General features: G+C 45.1%; 1 protein-coding gene across 1 annotated transcript in view; it reads left to right on the top strand.

The window, feature by feature from the left end:
- The first annotated feature begins 6623 nt into the window (after window positions 1–6623).
- SDK2 (sidekick cell adhesion molecule 2) overlaps window positions 6624–24486 on the top strand; it is an 839306-nt gene continuing 821443 nt past the window's right edge. Inside the window, exon 1 of the mRNA XM_069750729.1 lies at window positions 6624–7136. Coding sequence (XP_069606830.1) covers window positions 7064–7136 — 73 coding nt within the window. The 5' untranslated portion in view covers window positions 6624–7063. The remainder of the gene's footprint in view (window positions 7137–24486) is intronic.

Below are 24486 nucleotides of genomic sequence, written 5' to 3'. Positions count from 1 at the left end.
CACAAGACTGCACAAAAGAACGCACATCCCTAGACAAGGAAGGCCACCAAAAGACCTGGCCACCAAGTCTCTAGTACCAAATATTCCAGGATGACCTGCCAACGCAGAAGAATGGACCTCAGAGATGACTCTACTGGTCCAGCTATCCGGAACAAACAGTCTCTCAGGCGGACAACGATCAGGTTTACCCGCCTGAAACTCCTGCAAAGCACGTCGCAAGTCTGGGAAGACGGCCGACAAAATCACCCCATCCCTAAGGATACCAGTGGGCTCAGAATTTCCAGGGGAGTCAGGCACAAAACTCCTAGAAAGAGCATCCGCCTTCACATTCTTTGAACCTGACAGGTATGAAACCACAAAATTGAAACGAGAGAAAAACAGTGACCAACGAGCCTGTCTAGGATTCAGACACCTGGCAGACTCAAGGTAAATCAGATTTTTGTGATCAGTCAAGACCACCACACGATGTCTAGCACCCTCCAGCCAATGACTCCACTCCTCAAATGCCCACTTCATGGCCAAAAGTTCCCGATTACCCACATCATAATTCCGCTCAGCGGGCGAAAATTTTCTAGAAAAGAACGCACATGGCTTCATCACCGAGCAATCGGAGCTTCTCTGTGACAAAACCGCCCCCGCTCCAATCTCGGAAGCATCAACCTCAACCTGGAAAGGAAGCGAAACATCAGGCTGACGCAACACAGGAGCAGAAGAAAACCGGCGTTTAAGTTCCTGAAAGGCCTCCACAGCCGCAGGAGACCAATCAGCAACATCAGCACCCTTCTTAGTCAAATCCGTCAAAGGCTTAACAACACTAGAAAAATTAGTTATAAAACGACGATAGAAATTAGCAAAGCCCAAGAACTTCTGCAAACTCTTTAAGAGATGCAGGCTGCGTCCAGTCACAAATAGCCCGAACCTTGACGGGATCCATCTCAATAGTAGAAGGGGAAAAAATATACCCCAAGAAAGAAATCTTCTGGACTCCAAAGAGACACTTTGAGCCCTTTACAAACAAGGAATTAGCCCGCAGGACCTGAAACACCTTCCTGACCTGCTGAACATGAGACTCCCAGTCATCAGAAAAAACCAAAATATCATCCAAATACACAATCATAAATTTATCCAGATATTCACGGAAAATATCGTGCATAAAGGACTGGAAGACTGAAGGAGCATTAGAAAGTCCGAAAGGCATTACCAAATACTCAAAATGACCCTCAGGCGTATTAAATGCGGTTTTCCACTCATCACCTTGCTTTATTCGTATAAGATTATACGCACCCCGGAGATCAATCTTAGTGAACCATTTAGCCCCCTTAATGCGAGCAAACAAATCAGTCAACAAAGGCAAAGGATACTGATATTTTACGGTAATCTTATTCAAAAGACATAACATAGTAACATAGTAACATAGTTAGTAAGGCCGAAAAAAGACATTTGTCCATCCAGTTCAGCCTATATTCCATCATAATAAATATCCAGATCTACGTCCTTCTACAGAACCTAATAATTGTATGATACAATATTGTTCTGCTCCAGGAAGACATCCAGGCCTCTCTTGAACCCCTCGACTGAGTTCGCCATCACCACCTCCTCAGGCAAGCAATTCCAGATTCTCACTGCCCTAACAGTAAAGAATCCTCTTCTATGTTGGTGGAAAAACCTTCTCTCCTCCAGACGCAAAGAATGCCCCCTTGTGCCCGTCACCTTCCTTGGTATAAACAGATCCTCAGCGAGATATTTGTATTGTCCCCTTATATACTTATACATGGTTATTAGATCGCCCCTCAGTCGTCTTTTTTCTAGACTAAATAATCCTAATTTCGCTAATCTATCTGGGTATTGTAGTTCTCCCATCCCCTTTATTAATTTTGTTGCCCTCCTTTGTACTCTCTCTAGTTCCATTATATCCTTCCTGAGCACTGGTGCCCAAAACTGGACACAGTACTCCATGTGCGGTCTAACTAGGGATTTGTACAGAGGCAGTATAATGCTCTCATCATGTGTATCCAGACCTCTTTTAATGCACCCCATGATCCTGTTTGCCTTGGCAGCTGCTGCCTGGCACTGGCTGCTCCAGGTAAGTTTATCATTAACTAGGATCCCCAAGTCCTTCTCCCTGTCAGATTTACCCAGTGGTTTCCCGTTCAGTGTGTAATGGTGATATTGATTCCCTCTTCCCATGTGTATAACCTTACATTTATCATTGTTAAACCTCATCTGCCACCTTTCAGCCCAAGTTTCCAACTTATCCAGATCCATCTGTAGCAGAATACTATCTTCTCTTGTATTAACTGCTTTACATAGTTTTGTATCATCTGCAAATATCGATATTTTACTGTGTAAACCTTCTACCAGATCATTAATGAATATGTTGAAGAGAACAGGTCCCAATACTGACCCCTGCGGTACCCCACTGGTCACAGCGACCCAGTTAGAGACTATACCATTTATAACCACCCTCTGCTTTCTATCACTAAGCCAGTTACTAATAGACGATAATCTATACAAGGTCTCAAGGACCCATCTTTCTTGGCCACGAAAAAAAAACCTGCTCCCAAAGGGGACGAAGATGGACGGATATGTCCCTTTTCCAAGGACTCCTTAACATAATCCCGCATAGCAGTATGCTCTGGCACTGACAGATTGAACAAACGACCTTTAGGAAATTTACTACCAGGAATTAAATCTATAGCACAATCGCAATCCCTGTGAGGAGGAAGCGAACTGAGCTTAGGCTCCTCAAAAACATCCCGATAATCCGACAAAAATACAGGAACCTCAGAAGGAGTAGATGAAGCGATAGAAATCGGAGGTGCGTCATCATGAACCCCCTGACATCCCCAGCTTAACACAGACATTGTTTTCCAGTCAAGGACTGGATTATGAGTTTGTAACCATGGCAGACCAAGTACTAGAACATCATGTAAATTATACAATACCAGGAAGCGAATCACCTCCTGATGAACGGGAGTCATACGCATGGTCACTTGTGTCCAGTACTGAGGTTTATTCATAGCCAAAGGTGTAGAGTCAATTCCCTTCAAAGGAATAGGGACTTCCAGAGGCTCAAGACTAAACCCACATCGCTTGGCAAATGACCAATCCATAAGACTCAGGGCAGCGCCTGAATCTACATAGGCATCGACGGAAATGGATGATAATGAGCAAATCACAGTCACAGACAGAATGAACTTAGACTGTAACGTACTAATGGCAACAGACTTATCAACCTTTTTTGTGCGTTTAGAGCATGCTGATATAACATGAGCTGAATCACCACAATAAAAGCACAACCCATTTTTCCGCCTATAGTTTTGCCGTTCACTTCTAGACTGAACTCTATCACATTGCATTGTCTCAAGTGCCTGTTCAGAAGACACCGCCAAATGGTGCACAGGTTTGCGCTCCCGTAAACGCCGATCAATCTGAATAGCCATAGTCATAGACTCATTCAGACCCGTAGGCGCAGGGAACCCCACCATAACATCTTTAATGGCCTCAGAAAGGCCATCTCTGAACTTTGCAGCCAGGGCGCACTCATTCCACTGAGTAAGCACTGACCATTTCCGAAATTTTTGACAATATATTTCTGCTTCATCTTGCCCCTGAGAGAGAGCTAATAAAGCTTTTTCAGCCTGAATCTCTTGGTTAGGTTCCTCATAGAGCAAACCCAATGCCAGAAAAAACGCATCCACATTAAGCAACGCAGGATCCCCTGGTGCCAATGCAAATGCCCAATTTTGAGGGTCACCCCGCAGGAAAGATATGATAATCTTAACCTGCTGAGCAGGGTCTCCAGAAGAGCGAGATTTCAAAGAAAGGAACAGCTTGCAATTGTTCCTAAAATTCAGAAAACTAGATCTATCTCCAGCAAAGAACTCTGGAATAGGAATTCTAGGTTCAGACATAGGAGCATGTACAACAAAATCTTGTATATTTTGAACCTTAGCAGCAAGATTATTCAAGCTGGAAGCTAAACTCTGGACGTCCATGATAAACAGCTAAGGTCAGAGCCATTCAAGGATTAAGAGGAGGAGAAAAAAAAAAAAATCAGCCAGGCTGCAATTAGGGCTAGGCAGCAACCTCAGAGGAGAAAAAAAAAAAACTTCCTCAGACTACTTTTCCTCCTACTTCAGCCCAAACATTTTTTGGGCCGGCTATACTGTCATGATTCCAATGGCAGGAAATCACAAAAGGACAAGCACCAACGAGCTCTAGGGTGATGGAACCTGAGCTGACCGCGACCCTAAACCTGAACACACAAATAACAATAGCCGGGGAACGTGCCTACGTTGATCCTAGACGTCTCGCACCAGCCGAAGATCTAACTTCTCCTATTAGAAGAAACACAGACCTCTCTTGCCTCCAGAGAAATACCCCACAGAAATAGCAGCCCCCCACATATAATGACGGTGAAATGAGAGGAAGGCACATACACAGTATGAAATCAGATTCAGCAAAATGAGGCCCGCTAAAACTAGATAGCAGAGGATACAATAGTAAACTGCGCGGTCAGCAAAAAACCCTTCAAAAAACCATCCTGTAATTACTTGAACTCATGTTCCAACTCATGGAACATGAGGAGCAATTACAGCCTGCTAGAGCAACCAGCAGCAAAGAAACAATTATATGCAAGCTGGACAAGACAAAAATAAATCAAAACGTGGAACAAGAAAATCAAAAACTTAGCTTGTCCTGAAGATTACTGAAGCCAGAAGCTGAGGTAACAAAACACTCTGATAACCTTGATAGCCGGCGGGGAAATGACAAGAAAGCCCGGTTAAATAGGAAACTCCCAAATCCTAATAGAACAGGTGGACACCAGAGACAGCAGAACACAAATCACCCAGTACCATCAGTAACCACCAGAGGGAGCCCAAAAACAGAACTCACAACAGTCTCCTATGTGATGTATATACAGCAATCTTTGTGTCTTCTATGTAATGTATACTGAAGACATCTCATGGCTTGAGTTCTATAAATATTATGTGAGCAGTGATCAATTTCCCACTTTTAGGAGATATGGAGTGAAAGATATATTTGTGTTTGGCACAACTTACTGCTGTGCACAGTTCTTTAGAAAGCTTATCATCGTAAAGAGTCGTCTGTAGTGTTGAGCATTCCGATACTGCAAGTATCGGGTATCAGCCGATATTTGCTGTATCGGAATTCCGATACCGAGTTCCGATATTGATATGACCGCGACGTCATCGAAGGTCCTTCACTCACTGCAATTCTCAGGAACGGAGGCGGATGCTTGCAGCGGTGACAGCCAGGGTCCTTCGGAGGGGTGAGCATAGCCATATTTTTTATTTTTATTCTTTATTTTTTACATTAATATGGATCCCAGGGCCTGAAGGAGAGTTTCCTCTCCTTCAGACCCTGGGAACCATCGAGGATGCATTCCGATATTTGTGTCCCATTGACTTGTATTGGTATCGGAACTCGGTATCGGCGAGATCCGATATTTTGCCGGTATCGGCTGATACCATCCGATACTGATACTTTCAAATATCGGAAGGTATCGCTCAACACTAGTCGTCTGTGCTCCAGACTGACAAACACAAACATGGAAAAGCAGTTCTGACTAGCAATATTAATACCACCTGCTATCACACATCTCACCCAAGAAAAGCAGCCTCAGCCATCACATTAGGGGCGAGTAAATAAATTGTTTAACCAAATATAGCAGAGTAATTTTTAATTTGACATTTTTCTAGGGCCAGCAAAGGATGATCTAAACGTCCAAATGGCTCCTAGCAGAAAAAAAGGTTTCCCGCTTTAGACAAACACAGACACTAGAGTAAAAGGAACATAAGGAGATAACCCTCAAGTTTCAAAGACATTGTATGGTGCTACTATTTGGCACTGTATTGTGGTATTATTTAGGCACAATATGCTTGGACTTTTGATCATGAGACCAATTCCTGGCATATCCAAGTGATAAAAAGGCTTCTAAAATATTAACACAAAGGAGCGACTTCTTATAGTCTCAGCACTGTTCTAGTCCAGGGCGAAGTCTAATATTGCATTATGGGCTGTTGAGTTAGGATGAACTGCAATATCAGATACAGCCTATGGCCAAGAGTGGCGCTGTTTTGACAGCTCCTCTAAGTGATCAGAACTCTTTAACCACAAAGGGTTAAGTCACCTCCGCTGCATCTGCATTTGTTTTCTTCTATACCCATAGTTTGGATAGTTGTCTATTGCAACCATAGTTGCTTATCATGTACAGCCACCTTTTTCATTTTAATAGTACAAATAAAACCTGGACTTTGCTTGCTGCAAGCTTTCCTCATCTGCCCTAGTAAATAGGGGGGCATCATTTTTCTTGAAAGATCCTCATATGCCCCTCTCTCTACCCTTTCAGAAATGCTGCCATGTTTTATGATGGCTCCAGATGGAATCAACCCTCATATGTTGTGCATATGTCTCCCTCCCAGGAAATGTCATGGCTTTGGATGTGGAAATGACTGGTGCATTACCACAGAGGGGCCACTAGGTGGCAATCCTCCCTATTGTACACTGCACATCCCTCCTCCTGTGCCATTCCCTCTCCCTCCTCCTTATACCAGGTCTGTGGGTTTCAGCAGCAGCAACATTCCCCTGCTCACCATCCATGGAGCAGCAGGCAAGCTAAGAGCAGTCAAGAATCAAGCAAGTGCAGAAGAAGAAGAAGAAAAAGCAGAGGGCACTTCTCACAAGCTGCCAGAATACTGCCAGGATCCAATAGGAAAACTTTAGCAGCCCAATGCACTGCCCATCCTGGGGAGCAGGGCACATAAACTTTCTCCCCAGCAGGCTATAGGGCGTTCAAGAGGACTGTGTGCATCAAACTTCACTGATCTGGGGATCAGATTATACCCACAAACCCTGCAGGAGCTTAATCTTCTTGGGCACCAATTCCCATCATCAGCTCTGTGTTGTGGAAACAGCTTGGGATTTTGGGGAGTAGCTGGCATCCCCCTCAAAGTGCAAGACCCCCCCATTCCCCCCTGTTTATTCACCTTTCCCTCCCTTTCCCTGGGATCCCATACTCAGGATTATAACAGGAGGAATGTCTGGAGCCTACTTGCAGATCTGGATATGGATGGCAAGTCTGGGGGTGCTGTGCCCAGCCTGGGCTCAAGGTTGGTACTGTGAGGTTGGCTTTGATGCCAGGGCTCATTGAGAGGCTCTTGCATGCTACCTACTTTGCATTGACACATGTGTTACACATCATTCTATTCAGACTATGGAGCAGGTGCACACAGGAGCTCCATGCATGGAATCGCTGGTGCCACAGTGTAACCCTTTTTCATTCTGGCAAAATATTTAACAAAATTGAAGTTTTGGGTCAACTGGCTTTGTTTGCAATGGTTGCTTATGGTTTAGAAACTGCATGTACTGTTTGGCTCTGCTGGAAAAATAATGGCCAAGGTGACAAACAAACTCCATCAGTTGCTAAGTCGTATCTCAGTATCCCTCTCGGCAGGTCATTGGTATTCTGAACATACTTCATACAGTATCCCTCGTCTTCTCCTGCACTAGCCATGAAGATGGGGACTACTGATGAAGTTCATAGCCCCAGCGCTGGTGACCAGAGTGCTATCCAGCATAACTCCACTGGAAACCCTATTTTTAGGGGCAACTGCGATTAACCCTTAAAAAAACCTCTTTGCCTATGTCATAAACAGAGGGGTCCTGGAAGCTGTCATATGAGGAGATGTTTAGTTGACTGCTGGTGGTCAATGATGATGTTTATTCCATACCTTGAATTAACAGTAACTGTTAATCCTTCAATTTCTAGGGAATAATAAAAAACATCGGTGATCATAGGGTTCCCACCACATCAAAGGGACATACTTAACTCTACAAACAACTCTTAAAATCTTAGCTTCCCGGACCCCAGTAAGACACTATGAAGGTTTTAGGATTAAATAAGTTATATCAAAATATTGAAATTTTAAAGAGATTCTTCCAGAATTGACACTGTTAGCCTCATTCAGATATCCATGTATCACGGTCCGAGGACAGACTATGATTAATGGACTGGCAACGGGTCTCCTGACCCAAACTAAACAGCCTCATAGGCACATACCGGGCTTGTCAACTTAGGGTCAAGAGACCCATGGCCAGTCCATGTATCACGGTCCATACTCGTGATACGCAGACATCTAAATGAGGCTTTAAGATAGGTGACAAGTGCCCAATCTCTGGGGGTCTGCTGGGACTATTACCCATCATAAAAACGGGGGTGTCATGTCCCCCATTTGAAGATAGTAGTGGTTATGCAGGGCCATTGCCACTATGAGACTGACAGTGATAGCCAAGTAAAGCCATATAAACTTTGAATGGGGCAGCACTATTTTCATAATTGGTGGGGTATCCTATGGATAGGTGATTAGTGTTAATTCTGGGGGGGGGGGAACCTAAGTGGAAGTCACCTTTAAGACTAAGGTCAAGTAGTGTCAGTTTAGGGGTTAATAGTGCTTGACAACCATTATGAGGCACTATAGTTGGCTGAGAATGGCACTGCATAAATGCTTTTAGCATGTAAAAGGTTAAATAATAATGAATGGTATGTGATAGTGGCCTCTTGCTGTTGGAGGACTACAGATATTAGCATGTCCAGACAGTTGGAGAGCTACAGGTTGGAGACCGCTGGTATACATGAATAAGTTTATAGCATTTCAGGAGAAGATCCTACTATAAGAATGCTGAGTTACATGAACAGTGAGCAGGCACCAGTCTCCATTCAGTTTTTTGGTTGTACTATGTCATCATGAACATCTCATTGACTAGAGAACGAGTCTCTGATCTGTATTATTTCACTAGCAGTCTATTCTTTTTCATTTCTTCTTTGCCCCGAGGGGTGTACAGACTGTGTTTGGTCTATTTTTATCCAAGTAAAATGTCTTGTCTGGGGTGACGGAATGTTGGCTGAGGGACCTTGGCTCAGAAATGTTCATGTTCCACCTCACTAGTGTTAATAACATTGGATATAAGTAATTAACAATACTACGTCATCTTTAGGTCGGTGGTTTCTCTTTGTCAAACTTGTTGACTTATAAGATTTAGAAAACCAACTTCATCATTATCACCATAGGTAATATTGTTTGGGGCCCTCAAGGTCTCCAACCCTTTCCATATTATGACCAGAATGTCCCATCTTCTCTTTGGGTCTTCTTGTCTTCTGATTGTCCATGGTTTTTCTGGTGGTCCATACTGTATATCTTACTCTTGTTCATCAGTTTTCTTTTTTTCCCTCAATTTTTTGGAACTTCTTTGTCTTTGAAAATAAGTGGAGTCTTCTCACGTTTCCAGAATAAGATAACATTACAAGAGACTGATCAGAATGAATGTGATCAGTGATCTTTTCAATCATGCATGGTCTTCACTAATGGAAAAATTGAAAGCCCTCCATAACTTTCCATCTTTTGCTTTGAAGAATGTAGGTTGACTTATAAAGGACATATTTAGGGGTCTTTGTACAATAAAAGTCTTCTGAATGCCATTATGCATTTGGTAAATGAAGCCAAAGTCATAAGATTAATCTTGTGAAGTCTTATCTTGGACTACCGTTGATTGCAAGATTGAAAGCAGGCTTTAACCCTTCTGAGACTTCACATATGGACAATGTTAAATACAGAGGTCCATTGATGTGAATGACCATTTACTTAGAATATTTTCAGTTACAGAAACCTCTATGAAATGCCAAAAGGGTGGGAACACACATGCCTTCTGAAATTCAGCAAAGATTCAAGATTACAAGGTCTGCCAATTTTCCTATCTATGGTTTAGGATGGATCTTCCAACAAATAATACGTATAGAAGCCCCCGTTGAGTTAAGAGGGACATCTCGTACTAAATGCCCTATTCATTTATATGGAGGTAACAGAGGTAATCCCTTCCTGAGAAAAGAGTTCAAACCTTTCATGAAGGTATATGCTTCTGATGTATTTCTCCGAAGGAAGGATCCAAAGTGCCACACTATATTACCCCCCTTTTGTTCCGTGAAGGTACAGCACAAAATGCTTTTTGCTTTGGCCTTATGAAAGGAAAGTGACACATACGGGTTCAGTGAAGGCTGTATGGACACACCTTGAATGGCACCCTATAGAAATATCTGGCAAAATTTCTGATCCGTGTGAATATACTTTTGTGGCTGCTTAAAACTGTCCTTAAAGGGATATTCTCATCTTTGAAAAGTTATCCCTTTCTCCGATGCCTGGGACCGCTACGAATCCTGAGAACTGGGGCCCTTGCACAATGAAGTGGAGGTTTATCATACAAACTGCCACCCCGTTCATTTTTAATGGGACTGGCAGAGATGGATAAGCACTGCGCTTGGTTGACCTGCAGCACTCAGTTGATCTTCAATACTCCCTTTAAAATAAATGGAGCAGCAGTGCGCTTGGTTGATCTGCAGCACTCAGTTGATCTTCGGTACTCCCTTTAAAATAAATGGAGCAGCAGTGCGCTTGGTTGATCTGCAGCACTCAGTTGATTTTCGGTACTCCCTTTAAAATAAATGGAGCACCAGTGCGCTTGGTTGATCTGCAGCACTCAGTTGATCTTCGGTACTACCGATAAAATAAATGGAGCAGCAGTGCGCTTGATTGATCTGCAGCACTCAGTTGATCTTCGGTACTCCTTGTAAAATAAATGGAGCAGCAGTGCACTTGGTTGATCTGCAGCACTCAGTTGATCTTTGGTACTCCCTTTAAAATAAATGGAGCAGCAGTGCGCTTGGTTGATCTGCAGCACTCAGTTGATCTTCGGTACTCACTTTAAAATAAATGGAGCAGCAGTGCACATCATTGACCACCACTAAAACCCTGGGTCTTAGGATCAATGGGTGATCCAGAGGTTGGACCCCAGCGATCAGGAAGTTATCAAGTATCCCACGGATGGATGACAGCTTTCAGACTTGAGAATACCCCATACAAGTGTATTATACAGGCTTGTGATGACAGCACTCGGACCAATGTAATTCATATACAGCTGTTCAGACATGCCAAGAATCCGTAAAAAAAAAAATCACATTATGCCTTTGGTTCTTCCAGATTACAAGTCTATGGGTGCATAAAAAAAATCAGATCTAATATGGGTCATCCATATTGCATCCGATTTTTTACAGATATTTTGCAATTATTAACTTAGGAAACCCAATTTGGTCTAGTATGGATGTCGTAAGGTTGTAAAATACGGATGGAATACAGATGGAATAAAAGTCATCTGATTTTTCTGACAACTTTTCATACATTCATTTGATCCTGGCATAAAGGAAAAAGCTTCTGCAATGGATAGCTCTCACTCCGCTCCATGTCTTACATGGACACCCATTGATTTCACTGCTCACCATGCAATGAGCATTTGCCTAGCAATCCTCCAAGAAAAGAGTTGTTGTGGTGGTCCGAGCATTAGGACCGTCTGATCACGTGATCTTACAAATGTGGCCAGTACAAAAGGAAGATAATCCCTGGCGGTCTGTGAATAGTGCTAGTAATCTATAGAATTTGGGAGGCTTTGATTCTCTGCAGCGTGCTTTAGCTCCTCCGTCTGTTAATTCGCCGCTCATTGAGGGCATTGTGCATCCATCGGCGGTGAGTTATGCGGCGCATTTGTGTATCGCGCACGCCATTTCACAAGGACATGATGGAAAGGGTTTTTTTTTTGTAATTGATTCTTTTTTTTAATTTTAAATCAAATAAAAAAAACAAAGTAGCGGCGGATCTCACATTGCGGCTATATGCAATGTTACAACGATGCTTTACAAGGTAGCTTCTGTATTAATATGTCTCTGTCACCTTCTATAAGGCGCACGGTTTTAAATGGAGAGCTCCGCGCTCATGACGTGCGGATATATATTGATGCTTGGCACCGCTCCATGTTTATTACAGTACATAATAGAGAATCTGAAAGCTTTTTGAGGCGCTGTCTTCATTTACATTGTTCCTGGTTATGGAAAGATGTAGCAGAGCTGAGTTTGTCATTAGGATGTCTGTGGATTTACATAGAGACCCTCATGTATTTTGCTACTTATGACTGATGTTGGTGGCCAACAAATAGACCTTTTTATTAGTTATGGCGGTTAAAGAGAATTTGTTGGCAGGTTTGGGAGCAGCATAATGTAGGTTAAGAAAGCCTGATTCCATAGATGTGCCCCTTATTAGGCTTTGTGTTGTAGTTTCAGTACAATCAGTGTTTTATCAGCAGGAGATTATTACTGCCTGACTAGGCTTCATGTGCACAGCAGTCAGGCTTTTCTGTGCAACCCCGCCCCTGCCACTGATTGGCAGCTTGCTGACAAGCCACACAGGAACCTGCCAATGAAAGATGTGGGCGGGGTTATACACAGCCCAAAAGTCTTAGCTTTTCTACATCTACATCAGATAAAACAGGGATTCTATCAAAACTGCACCAAGCAGCCCAGTAAGTGACACATCCATGGACTCATGCTTTCTTGCCCTATATTATGCTGCTCTCAGAAAACCTGATGACAGATTCCCTTTAAAGGATTTGTAAAATATGGCTACATTCTATCAAATACAACTCCTGTCATGGGTGCAGGAGTATTTGGAGTATTGTAGATCCACCCTATTCACTTCAGTGACGCTGAGCTGCAGTACCAGACACAACCTGTGGGCAGGAGTGGTGCTCTTTTTGGAAGAAAGCAACCATGTTTTTTGTTTCATCCTGCACAACTCCTTCTGCTGGCATTTTAAGGGTGTATAGGACAAAAGTGAAGGATCAACATTTATGGTCAATGTCCAGACCCACTGTTGGTCTCTTGACCTGAACTTAACCTCATAAATGCCTATGAGGCTTACAAGTTCAGGTCAGGAGCGGACATTACATTACATACTCGGACCAGGACCAGCAATGACGTATGTGTGAAACTGGCCATATGGATCTGTGTTTTATGGCACAATGCATGGGATCGTTATTTATCCTGTAGCATTAGGAAGAGTTTAGCAGATGTTTTCTTGAACTGACAGGGTGGGATCTAATCTTCTTTCAGTTTTAAAGGGGTTCGTACAAGATTTTTAAAAAAATTCAACTTCTTTTCCAAAATCAGCGCTACCTTTGTCATGTGACTTTGCCTGTCATTGCAGCTCAGTCTCATTCATTAGAATACTGCAGTACCAAAAACGTCCTCTTAGACAAAAGTGGCGCTGTTTCTAGGAAGCAAAGACCACTCCTTTGAAGCCTTTGATTATGTTATGCTATAGCCTATTACCCATGTGGGCAATCGCTTGCCAGATATTAGGGACAGAAGGAAATAATTGCTTGACATGATTGAGGATCCTCTTAAATGCCACCTGTGTGCAGTCTGGTTTACCCAGCAGCAAACAGTAAAGGAACATGCCGGCCAATAAATCTTTCCTTGTGGAGGAGTCTGGCTGTAGGATAATCACAAACATGTGATCCCATCCCTGGTGGGCTGCTGCCATTCCCCTCTTGGCTTCATATCACAGCATCCTCCTTCTGTCGGAGGTCGATAAAATCTTATGCGTTCTGCAAACAAACAGATATTTCAGCAAAGGAGGCCATTTCTGAAAGTAGAAATTCGGGTTCCCTATAGATCAGCATGTGATAGTTTGTGGGTCCATGTGGTGAAAATGGTGAAAGTTTGCTCCACCGGGACAATAATTATTGTCAATGCATATGCTATGGTCAGTGTATTGATAATAGTGGAGGCAGTTGCCCTTAGGGATCCTTTTTGCTACTTTATAAATGCTCATATAATGTACATTAGTGTGCTGGGAGCAATGGTGGCATCAGACATAATCCTTCTTACAGCTGAATGTTTGCTACTATGTTCCAGCCCAGCCAATCATCTTTGAGCTTTAGACCTCAGTTTTTCACATACTCTTGCATGTTATCTGCATTTTTCATGTTTAGAATACATACCCATTATAGTTTGTAAGACTCCTATCATGTGTGTGATTTTTGGGTACCGAGTTTCCATTTGATCCAAGTCACAGATCTAACTCGCCCATTCAAATCAATAAGTGCGTGGAAAAAAGGACAAAATGTAGATGCCATCCAAGTGTTTATCTGTTATATAGAGAATCTGTCATTAGGATGAACCCTCCTAAGCCACCTACTGTATATGTGCATGTAGGTCATAGAAAGATATGATACCTTGATATGTGCCAACCGATGACTTATTCCAGAGAAATTCCCTTTTTTATTACTATGTAGATGAGCTTTACAGATCTATGGGCCGGACATAGATCTCCCTGAGAATCAAATGAAAGGAAGTGTTACCAGTGTGAGATATGTAATGACTGACAGTCTGCACGCCGGATCTACATGTCTCACACTGGTATCAACCCCTTTCATTTAAAATAAACTCTGGAGGTAGAGTCTCCAGGAGATCTGTGGCCGGCCCAAATATTTTAACAACTACAACTAATTTGCATATTAAGAAAACTGAAACCTTAAACTCCCTCCTGAAACCTAAAGTACAGGCCCCCATCACCAACCTCAGCGGTGAGGATCTGGCCACTTATTTCCTAGAAAAAATCAACCACATCCATCAGGATATCTCAGCCCAATCTTCCCTGCCGCACCTCAAGCTCACTAGACATCTTTAAGCCTGTTTCAGAAGAAGTTTCCAAGCTCCTACCTTCTGCTCGGCCTACAACCTGCAACATTGACCCCATTCCTTTACATCTCCTGCAGTCTCTCTCACCAGTGGTCACCACTCACCTGACTAAGATATTTAACCTCTCTCTTTCTTCAGGTATCTTTCCCTCCTCATTTAAACATGCCATCATAACCCTTTTACTTAAAAAGCCATCCCTGGACCAGAACTGCACTGCTAACTACAGGCCTGTCTCTAACATTTCCTTCATCTCTAAACTCCTGGAATGCTTGGTCCACTCCCGCCTAATCCGCTATCTCTCGGATAACTCTCTTCTCGACCCCTTACAATCTGGTTTCCGCTCTTTACACTCCACTGCCCTCACTAAAGTCTCTAATGATCTAATAACAGCTAAATCCAAAGGTCATTGTTCCCTGCTGATTCTCCTGGATCTCTCCGCAACATTCGACACTGTGGATTATCAGCTCCTCCTCTCTATGCTCCGCTCTATAGGCCTCAAGGACACAGCCCTCTCCTGGTTCTCATCCTACCTCTCTGACCACTCCTTCACTGTATCTTTTGCCGGCTCCTCGTCCTCTCCTCGTCCCCTTACTATCGTCGTTCCGCAGGGCTCAGTCCTAGGCCCCCTCCTCTTCTCACTATACACTGCCACTATTGGACAAACAATCAGCAGATTTGGGTTCCAGTATCATCTCTATGCTGACGACACCCAATTATACACTTCTTCCCCTGACATCACCCCTACCCTAATTCAAAATACAAAGGATTATCTGTCTGCTGTCTCTAACATCATGTCCTCCCTCTATCTGAAACTAAATCTCTCTAAAACGGAACTTTCTTCTACTAACCTCACTCTACCCTACATCGAAATTACGCTGGAGGGTTCAACCATAACCCTCAAGTAGCATGCCCGCTGTCTTTGGGTCACATTCGACACCGAACTTTCTTTTACTCCCTATAGCCGATCACTCACTCGCTCTTGTCACCTGCATCTTAAAAACATCTCCAGAATCCGACCTTTTCTTACCTTTGAAACTGCTAAGACTCTTACTGTCGCTCTTATTCATTCTCATCTGGACTACTGCAACTCTCTTCGGATCGGTTTCCCTCTTACCAAACTTTCTCCTCTTCAATCCATCTTGAAAGTGCAGCGCCCCAGGGTTCTGGTCGTTGCAGTAATGTCATTCGTCCACCAGGAGTGATGTTACGTCTGAAGGCAATAAAGGAAATCTCCTTACCAGGTAAACACTATGCATACAACATGTTCACTCTCCAGACCAGAAGGGGGAGCTTTAAGTGTGTTTTAGGTGAACTCCCCTATAACACATCCTGATCTGGAGGAAAAAGGAGTTCAGAGTTCAGTTCCCGTCAGGAAGAAAGAGGAAGAGGAGCTCTGTGGCATGAAGTGCTACAGCTCCTGGGAAGAAACATAGAAAGCAGAACATATTGCAGAGAGTGTGCAGGAAAGCAGAGCACAGGAGAGGAATATCAGAGGGAGTCCAGCCAGGAGCAGTCTGCTTCCTTCTGAGGCGCAGAATCCGGTAGCCAGAATACCAAGGGAGTAAGGATCTCTACACTTTACTTCAGAGACTGGCAAGACAGATAATTGCACATTGCTGATCCGCACCTACATCCAGGAGGCACCGTAGCAACTTGTGGAGCTGAGGCGTGCGAGAGTCCTGTAAAAAGCCTCAGGCCATCAGTCATACGGGTTGTTCCTATCCATCTGGGGGACAGAGAGAAAGACATAACATCTAGAACACCAACAACAGTTGTGAGGACCTTATGAGAGGCTCAGCAGTAAGGTACTACAACATCCAGGCGCTAGAGGAAGGCTACTGATTTCCACCTGGATAGGGGGACTCTGGATTTGCCTTCAGACTGGCCGGACTCTGCCTACCCTGTGATCTGATGCTCTGGACTGTGGATGCTGAAGCCTTCAGTAAAAAGGTAAAGAGACTGCACCCTTGTGTCCTCATTCTTCACTGCGCCTCACACCATCCACCATCTACACTCTGGGAAGCCCTGGGGACATACTTCACCTGTGGGAAGGTATACCAACTAGCTGCCATCACATCACCCAGCGGACCCCCAAGCAGCGTCGGTCACCCTGATCGAATACCACAGGTGGCGTCACCAACATTTCCCCTTTAAAGACCTTTCCCCCTTTTATCAACGGACGCCCCTAGAGCCACAGACCAGGTCAGCCACCGTGACATCCCCCTTGAGAACCGAAGGGCCCGGCTCCGAGTACCCCACTGCCCTAATGGGGGCGCTCCAAATGCGGCAGCCAGGGTCATATTTCTGTCCAGCCGCTTCACTGATGCCTCCATCTTGTGCCAATCATTACACTGGCTACCCATTCGCTACAGGGTCTAGTATAAACTCATCTTTCTCACCCACAAAGCTCTCCACAGTTATGCACCGCCTTATATCTCCTCTCTCATCTCTGTCTATCGCCCTACACGTGCCCTCCGTTCTACAAATGACCTAAGACTAACATCCCCATAATCCGAACCTCGCACCTCCGTCTCCAAGACTTCTCTCGTGCTGCGCCAGCTCACTGGAATGCATTTCCCCAGACGATCAGGCTGATACTTAGCCAAGACCTATTCAAGCGCGCTTTAAAAACCCATCTCTTCAAACAAGCCTACCACATCAACTACTCAGTAAACTAATTTTGCCCTGTTCCCTCCTTCCAAATATTATTCTGAATCTGCACCCTACTATTCATCTGACTCCACACCCTCCATACACATAATAACTGCACTTGATACTTGACTATTGCACTTAAAGGGACACTGTCACCTGAATTTGAAGGGAACAATCTTCAGCCATGGAGGTGGGGTTTTTAGGTGTTTGATTCACCCTTTCCTTACCCGCTGGCTGCATGCTGGCTGCAATATTGGATTGAAGTTCATTCTCTGTCCTCCATAGTACACGCCTGCGCAAGGCAAGATTGCACCTTGTGCAGGCATGTACTACGGAGGACAGAGAATGAACTTCAATCCAATATTGCAGCCAGCATGCAGCCAGCGGGTAAGGAAAGGGTGAATCAAACACCCAAAAACCCCGCCTCCATGGCTGAAGATTGTTCCCTCCAAATTCAGGTGACAGTGTCCCTTTAAACACACAGGCTGATGACCGGATCATGCATTTTTATATGAAAATCCCTATTTATTATAATAGACCTGAAATAACAAGCACTTTTCACCTATTGTGTCCCCCCATTTCCTTTTGGATTGTAAGCTTGCGAGCAGGGACCTCACCCCTAATGTCACTGTTTAAATTGTCTTAACTTGTATTGAATTTATTATCTGTACATGTCCCCGGTAATTGTAAAGTGCTGCGGAATATGTTGGCGCTATATAAATAAAAACTATTATTATTATTATTATTATTATTAACTGTAGATTTCTCTAGAATAAGACATCGGATCACAGATAGTGGGCATGTCCAGTGAGTGGGGCCACGCCCACTGGTGGGGAGAAATGTATAACTCATGCATACCCTTCGGTTCAGGGTCTGAAACCGGCGAATCCTCGCAATACACTGTGCGTGCACTGAAGGGATTCTTAAGTCTGCAGTTACACAGAGTGACTGCAGACTTATCGGGTTTGACTGGACAACCCCTTTAAGCCCCTTTCAAACATCAGTATGTGAAGCAAAAAAAAGTTTGTCCACCTTCTCCTTTCTGACAGTGCGTGAAAATCTGACTACACTCGGATGCCAACCTGGTGCAGTCCAATTTATTTCAAGGACCCATAAACTTGGATTACCGATTTTGTTCCTATGCTTGGATGAAACAATGATGAAAAGTTGCATCTTTTCCAGAATTTTCTTGAAATTGACTCAAAACTGTATCAAATTAGTTCCATTTTAGAAATATTGTGGCAATACCATTTTACCTGCGCTGATTCATTGTGGCAAGTGGTCAGGAGGTCAGTGCTATTAATATGGATGGCTTGGACCGATGTCATGTACATCAGGAAAATCTCACAAGGTACAAACAGACTTTAGTAGACAAGTCTTGGACTGGCCCACTAGAGGACAGGAGAATCCTCCGGTGGGCCATCACTCTCTTATATGAGCAGTTCTTGGCACAATATACTTAAATCAACCCAGTTCATTGTTATATACATTTGTGATTGAGGATAATGTCACATTGGTATGTAGGTGAAAAGTGGGGCCCTGGAGTTGGTTACTGGTGGGCCATTGGCATCCCAGTCCGACACTGCACCCATCCCACACGTATTTATGTGTAAGCAGAACCAGATCTGGTTTTCTGGTTGTAAACAAGTATGTTCTTCTTCACCGACAGCAAGCAAATTAATAAGCAGACAAACTTTTGAATGTCCCCTTTAAAAAAAATTAAAGTCTTTTTTTCCTTTCTTTTTTAAAATTTCTTGAATGTGGTAAAATTGAAGAAAAAAACTTCTGCTCCCGTGGTAAACCTCCCCAGCGCTCTATTGTTGCTTCTTTACTTTTCCTGCAGTGAGGATGTGCAGTACATGAAATCAGTTCCGCCAAACAATGGCCTCAGCAGTGATCGTGCATGTCACATGAGTATGATTGTCCGCAGTGGTCATGTGCGGCACGTCATCACTGAATGATTGGTCAAAAAATGCCAGAAGATGGCAGGGGATTTTTTGTTGTTTTATTGCTTTCAATGTCTAGACTATTATTTTACAATCGAGGACACCCCCTTTAAGGTTTCTTGGTCATTTCTGTAGTACCAGGTTGGGAGGCCGCAGCTTTCCAGTCTAAATCTACAAGAAAGCTTTACGATTCCGTATAAGTTCCTTCCTATACACCAAGGCAGAGAGGGACCAAGCCAGCGTGTGTGATTACTTGCATCAAGGAGGTGACAGGCGCCGGTGCCTCACCGCAGATGGCCTTCCAGGCAGCGGCATATTTGGTTTTAGTCCGATTCTCAAATGATTCAACTGTGACCATTTATGCAGTGAGCGGAGCCAATGCTTCCCAGATGTATTGCGCCAGCAGTTTGGAGGTAAATCCATTGCCGTCTGTTCTCGCTAAAACCGTCGTGGATCCATTCGTTCTAAAGTAAGATGCAGAATTCTCCTGACTTGTCTATATATGGAAGACGCAGCTCGCAAAATGCTGGAGACTCTGATCCTGCTTTTTATCTACAGTTAGATTATATGTCAGGGCTATGAAACGGAATCGACCTATAAATTTAAGGTGGAGGTTTGGCCTCCATCCATTGCTCCTAACGCCAGTTTTACTGCAGAAAGGTTTACAGTACGATGCTAAATCATCACCGGCAACTGCCAGGACACCTGTGAGGGTCCGCGGCCAGGCGGGCATGCTCTACAGCTGGCATGTCTGTCACACTCGGGCTTTGCCACCGCACAGAAGATAGGTGCAGATACTGTTACCCTACTGTTGTCAGTGTGACACAACATTATGCAGACACACACAATAATACTGTACAAGTAGATAACATTAATATATGTATATATTACACACACCAATAAACTATGGCAGTAAAACCATGGATAATGTGAGTTTCTTGACATTGGTGCTTGTCAAAGGTGGGATATATTGGGAACATGTGTAGTCAGTTTTTGACATATATGTTTTAGAAACAGAAAAAATGGATAAATGTAAGGGCATTTTTAAATATATGTAGCGACTTTGTCAAGGCTCAAAATGTGATGATGACAAGACAGCTGGGCATTTCCAAAACAGCATGTCTTGGGGTGTTCTTGGCATATGACAGGTTGTGTGGGGTGTTCCTGATATATGGCATGTCTTGTGGGGTGTTCTTTGGATATGACAGGTCGTATGGGGTTTTCCTGATATATGGCAGGTCTTGTGGGGTGTTCTTTGGATATGACAGGTCTTGTGGGATGTTCCCGGTATATATGACAGGTTTTGTGAGGTGTTCCCGGTATATGACAGGTCTGGTGAGATGTTCCCGGTATATGACAGGTCTTGTGAAATATCCCCAGTATATTACAATTTTTGTGAGGTGTTCCCGGTATATGACAGGTCTTGTGGGGTGTTACCAGTATATGGCAGGACTTGTGGGGAGTTCCCAGTATACGGCAAGTCTTGTGGGGACTTCTCAGTATACGGCAGGTCTTGTGGGGTGTTACCAGTATATGGCAGGACTTGTGGGGAGTTCCCAGTATACGGCAAGTCTTGTGGGGAGTTCTCAGTATACGGCAGGTCTTGTGGGGTGTTCCCGTTATATGGCAGGTCTTCTTGGCTGTTCCCACTATATGGCAGGACTTGTTGAGTGTTCCTATATACACAGGGATGTATTAAGGGTAGCCAGGGCCCCGGGCTGTTCAGACACTGTGGGCCCCCCCGGTCATGTGACGGGGGTCATGTGACGGGGGTCATGTGACGGGGGTCATGTGATACCTGAACCAGATTATTCCAGAAAAATGACCGGGCCCTACTCTACTGTAACCTATTAAATATTTGTTAAAATATGCAATACAATTTAAGTATATTTTGACCAATATCACATACAAGGAACAAATACTACCAAACCATGACCAGACCACAAATTACAACCACAGTGATCGAATAATATCACATACAAGGAACAAATACCACCGCACCATGTCAAGACCACATATTACTACCTCTCGGTGACCAAATAGCACATTCAAGGGACAAATACCACAACACCATTTCCAGACCACATATTACCACCACATAGTGACTGAATGCTACAATACTGATCAGTAATAAAAAAAAAAAACACACAATACTATCACCATCAGTGCCAGTATTCACAGGAGATCTGTACCTAGTATGCAGTGTCTGTGTAGATGTAATACAGAAATCACTGGTGACATTATACACAGGAGCTCTGTATATAATGTATAGGTAATACAGTGATCACTGGTGACATTGTACACAGGACCTCTGTATATAGTATACAGTGTATAGTGTCAGTGTATAGGTAACACTGACTCACCAGTGACGTCTCTAGGTGAAGTCCTTCATATTTCATCCAGCACAGACCACCATCATTTCTTCCAGCCAGGACTCGTTTCTGCAGGAAATAACACAGTTATCTCAAGCTCCGCTTGCAGAATACATTGCTTAATTTTTCACAACTTCTACATTACACCACATGAAGAAAAAAAGGCGATATAGTGTCACTCTACACAGTAACAGGACCGCCCCCCCATTTAAAACAGTATACTCAAAAAATAAAATAAATACATCACTGCAGTAATAATATCCTTTAATTTGTCCCTATGGTAATAATATTCCCCACCCTGGCTCCGTTTATCTCATTCCTGGCTCCAGCCATATGTTCTCGCATCCTGCCCTCATGAGTATCCATTCTACCCCATATGATCTCCCCATCCTGCCCCATCTGTCTCCATCATATCCATCCTGCCCCATGATCCAATCGTGCCCCATGTCTTTCATTCTGCCCCGTGTCTCCAATCATGCCCCGTATCTACATTCTGCCCATGCCTCCAGTCCTGCCCCCAGTGTGTCCAGCAATCTGCCCCAGTGTGTTCAGCATATTACCCCCAGTGTGTCCAGCAATCTGCCCCAGTATGTCCAACATATTGCCCCAGTGTCCAGCAATCTGCCCCAGTGTGTCCAGCATTGCCCCCAGACAGTGTGTCCAGCAATCTGCCCCAGTGTCTGACTCCAGCATATTGAGCATATTGCCCCCAGTGTGTCCAGCAATCTGCCCCAGTGTTTCCAGCATTGCCCCCAGACAGTGTGTCCAGCAATCTGCCCCAGTATGTCCAATTGTCCAGCATTGCCCACAGTGTGTCCAGCAATCTGCCCCAGTGTCCAGCATTGCCCCAGTGTCTCCAGCATTGCCCCAGTGTCTCCAGCATTGCTCTAGTGTCTCCAGCATTGCCCCCAGACAGTGTGTTCAACAATCTGCCCCAGTATGTCCAATTGTCCAGCATTGCCCGCAGTGTCCAGCATTGTCCCAGTGTCTCCAGCATTGCCCCAGTGTCTCCAGCATTGCCCCAGTGTGTTCAACAATCTGCCCCAGTATGTCCAATTGTCCAGCATTGCCCACAGTGTGTCCAGCAATCTGCCCCAGTGTGTCCAGCATTGCCCCAGTGTCTCCAGCATTGCCCCAGTGTCTCCAGCATTGCCCCAGTGTCTCTAGCATTGCCCCAGACAGTGTGTCCAGCAATCTGCCCCAGTGTGTCCAGCATATCACCACCAGTGTGTCCAGCAATCTGCCCCAGTATGTCCAGCATTGCCCCCAGTGTGTCCTGTCCAGCAATATGCCCCAGTATGCCCAATTGTCCAGCATTGCCCACAGTGTGTCCAGCAATCTGCCCCCGTGTGTCCAGCATTGCCCCAGTGTCTCCAGCATTGCCCCAGTGTCTCCAGCATTGCCCCAGTGTCCAGCAATCATCTGCCCCAGTGTGTCCTCCAGCATTACTCCAAGTGTGTCCAGAAATCTGCCCCAGTATGTCCAGCATTGCCCCCAGTGTCTCCTGTCCAGCAATATGCCCCAGTATGTCAATTGTCCAGCATTGCCCACAGTGTGTCCAGCAATCTGCCCCAGTGTGTCCAGCATTGCCCCAGTGCCTCCAGCATTGCCCCAGTGTCTCCAGCATTGCCCCAGTGTGTCCAGCCATCATCTGCCCCAGTGTGTACTCCAGCATTGCCCACAGTGTGTCCAGCAATCTGCCCCAGTGTGTCCAGCATTGCCCCAGTGTCTCCAGCATTGCCCCAGTGTCTCCAGCATTGCCCCAGTGTCTCCAGCAATCATCTGCCCCAGTGTGTCCTCCAGCATTGCCCCCAGTGTGTCCAGCAATCTGCCCCAGTGTCTCCAGCATTGCCCCAGTGTCTCCAGCATTGCCCCAGTGTGTCCAGCCATCATCTGCCCCAGTGTGTCCTCCAGCATTGCCCCCAGTGTGTCCAGCAATCTGCCCCAGTGTCTCCAGCATTGCCCCAGTGTCTCCACAGCATTGCCCCAGTGTCTCCAGCAATCATCTGCCCCAGTGTGTCCTCCAGCATTGCCCCCAGTGTGTCCAGCAATCTGCCCCAGTGTCTCCAGCATTGCCCCAGTGTCTCCAGCATTGCCCCAGTCAGTGTGTCCAGCAATCATCTGCCCCAGTGTGTCCTCCAGCATTGCCCCCAGTGTCTCCACCGTTAGGTTATCAAAAAAAAAAAACTGCGTTCTCCTCACCTGACCAGCGCTCCAGGCGGTGAGCTCCCTACAGCAGCGCGCACTCGCCAGCGACTGACAATGACATCAGATGCCGGCAACGTGTGCACTGCGCCTGCGGCCGACTTCAGCTGCCAGCCTCCAATTGGCTGGCGGCAGTTGTTAACTATTGACATGCGGGCGCGTGCCCGCACGTCAATAGGAAACCGCCACAGCGCCGGTAGGGGGCCGGTGAGCAGATGAGACGGGGCCCAATGCGGGCTCCCTCTCTCTGCCCACCGGGTCCGGGGGCACATAAATGATAGGGGCACGTGCAGTAATGCCCTGATGGCAGCGCCCGGCGGGCAATCTGTGTGGTAGCCCAGGGCCCCCACACCACTGGGCCCTGGGCTACTGCCCAGATTGACCCTCTTTTAATCCGCCCCTGTACAGAAGGTCTTGTGAGGTGTTCCCGGTATGTGGCAGGTCGTGTGGGGTGTTTCTAGTATATGGCAGGTCTTGTGGGGTGTCCCCGGTATACAGCAGGTCTTCTTGGCTGTTCCCGCTATATGGCAGGACTTGTTGAGTGTTCCCATATACAGCAGGTCTTGTGGGGTATTCCGGGTATATGGCAGGTCTTGTGGGGTGTCCCCGGTATACAGCAGGTCTTCTTGGCTGTTCCCGCTATATGGCAGGACTTGTTGAGTGTTCCCATATACAGCAGGTCTTGTGGGGTATTCCGGGTATATGG

Source organism: Ranitomeya imitator, chromosome 2 (assembly GCF_032444005.1).
Source record: "Ranitomeya imitator isolate aRanImi1 chromosome 2, aRanImi1.pri, whole genome shotgun sequence".
Classification (NCBI taxonomy): domain Eukaryota; kingdom Metazoa; phylum Chordata; class Amphibia; order Anura; family Dendrobatidae; genus Ranitomeya; species Ranitomeya imitator.
This window is presented reverse-complemented; position numbering and strand designations above follow the sequence as displayed.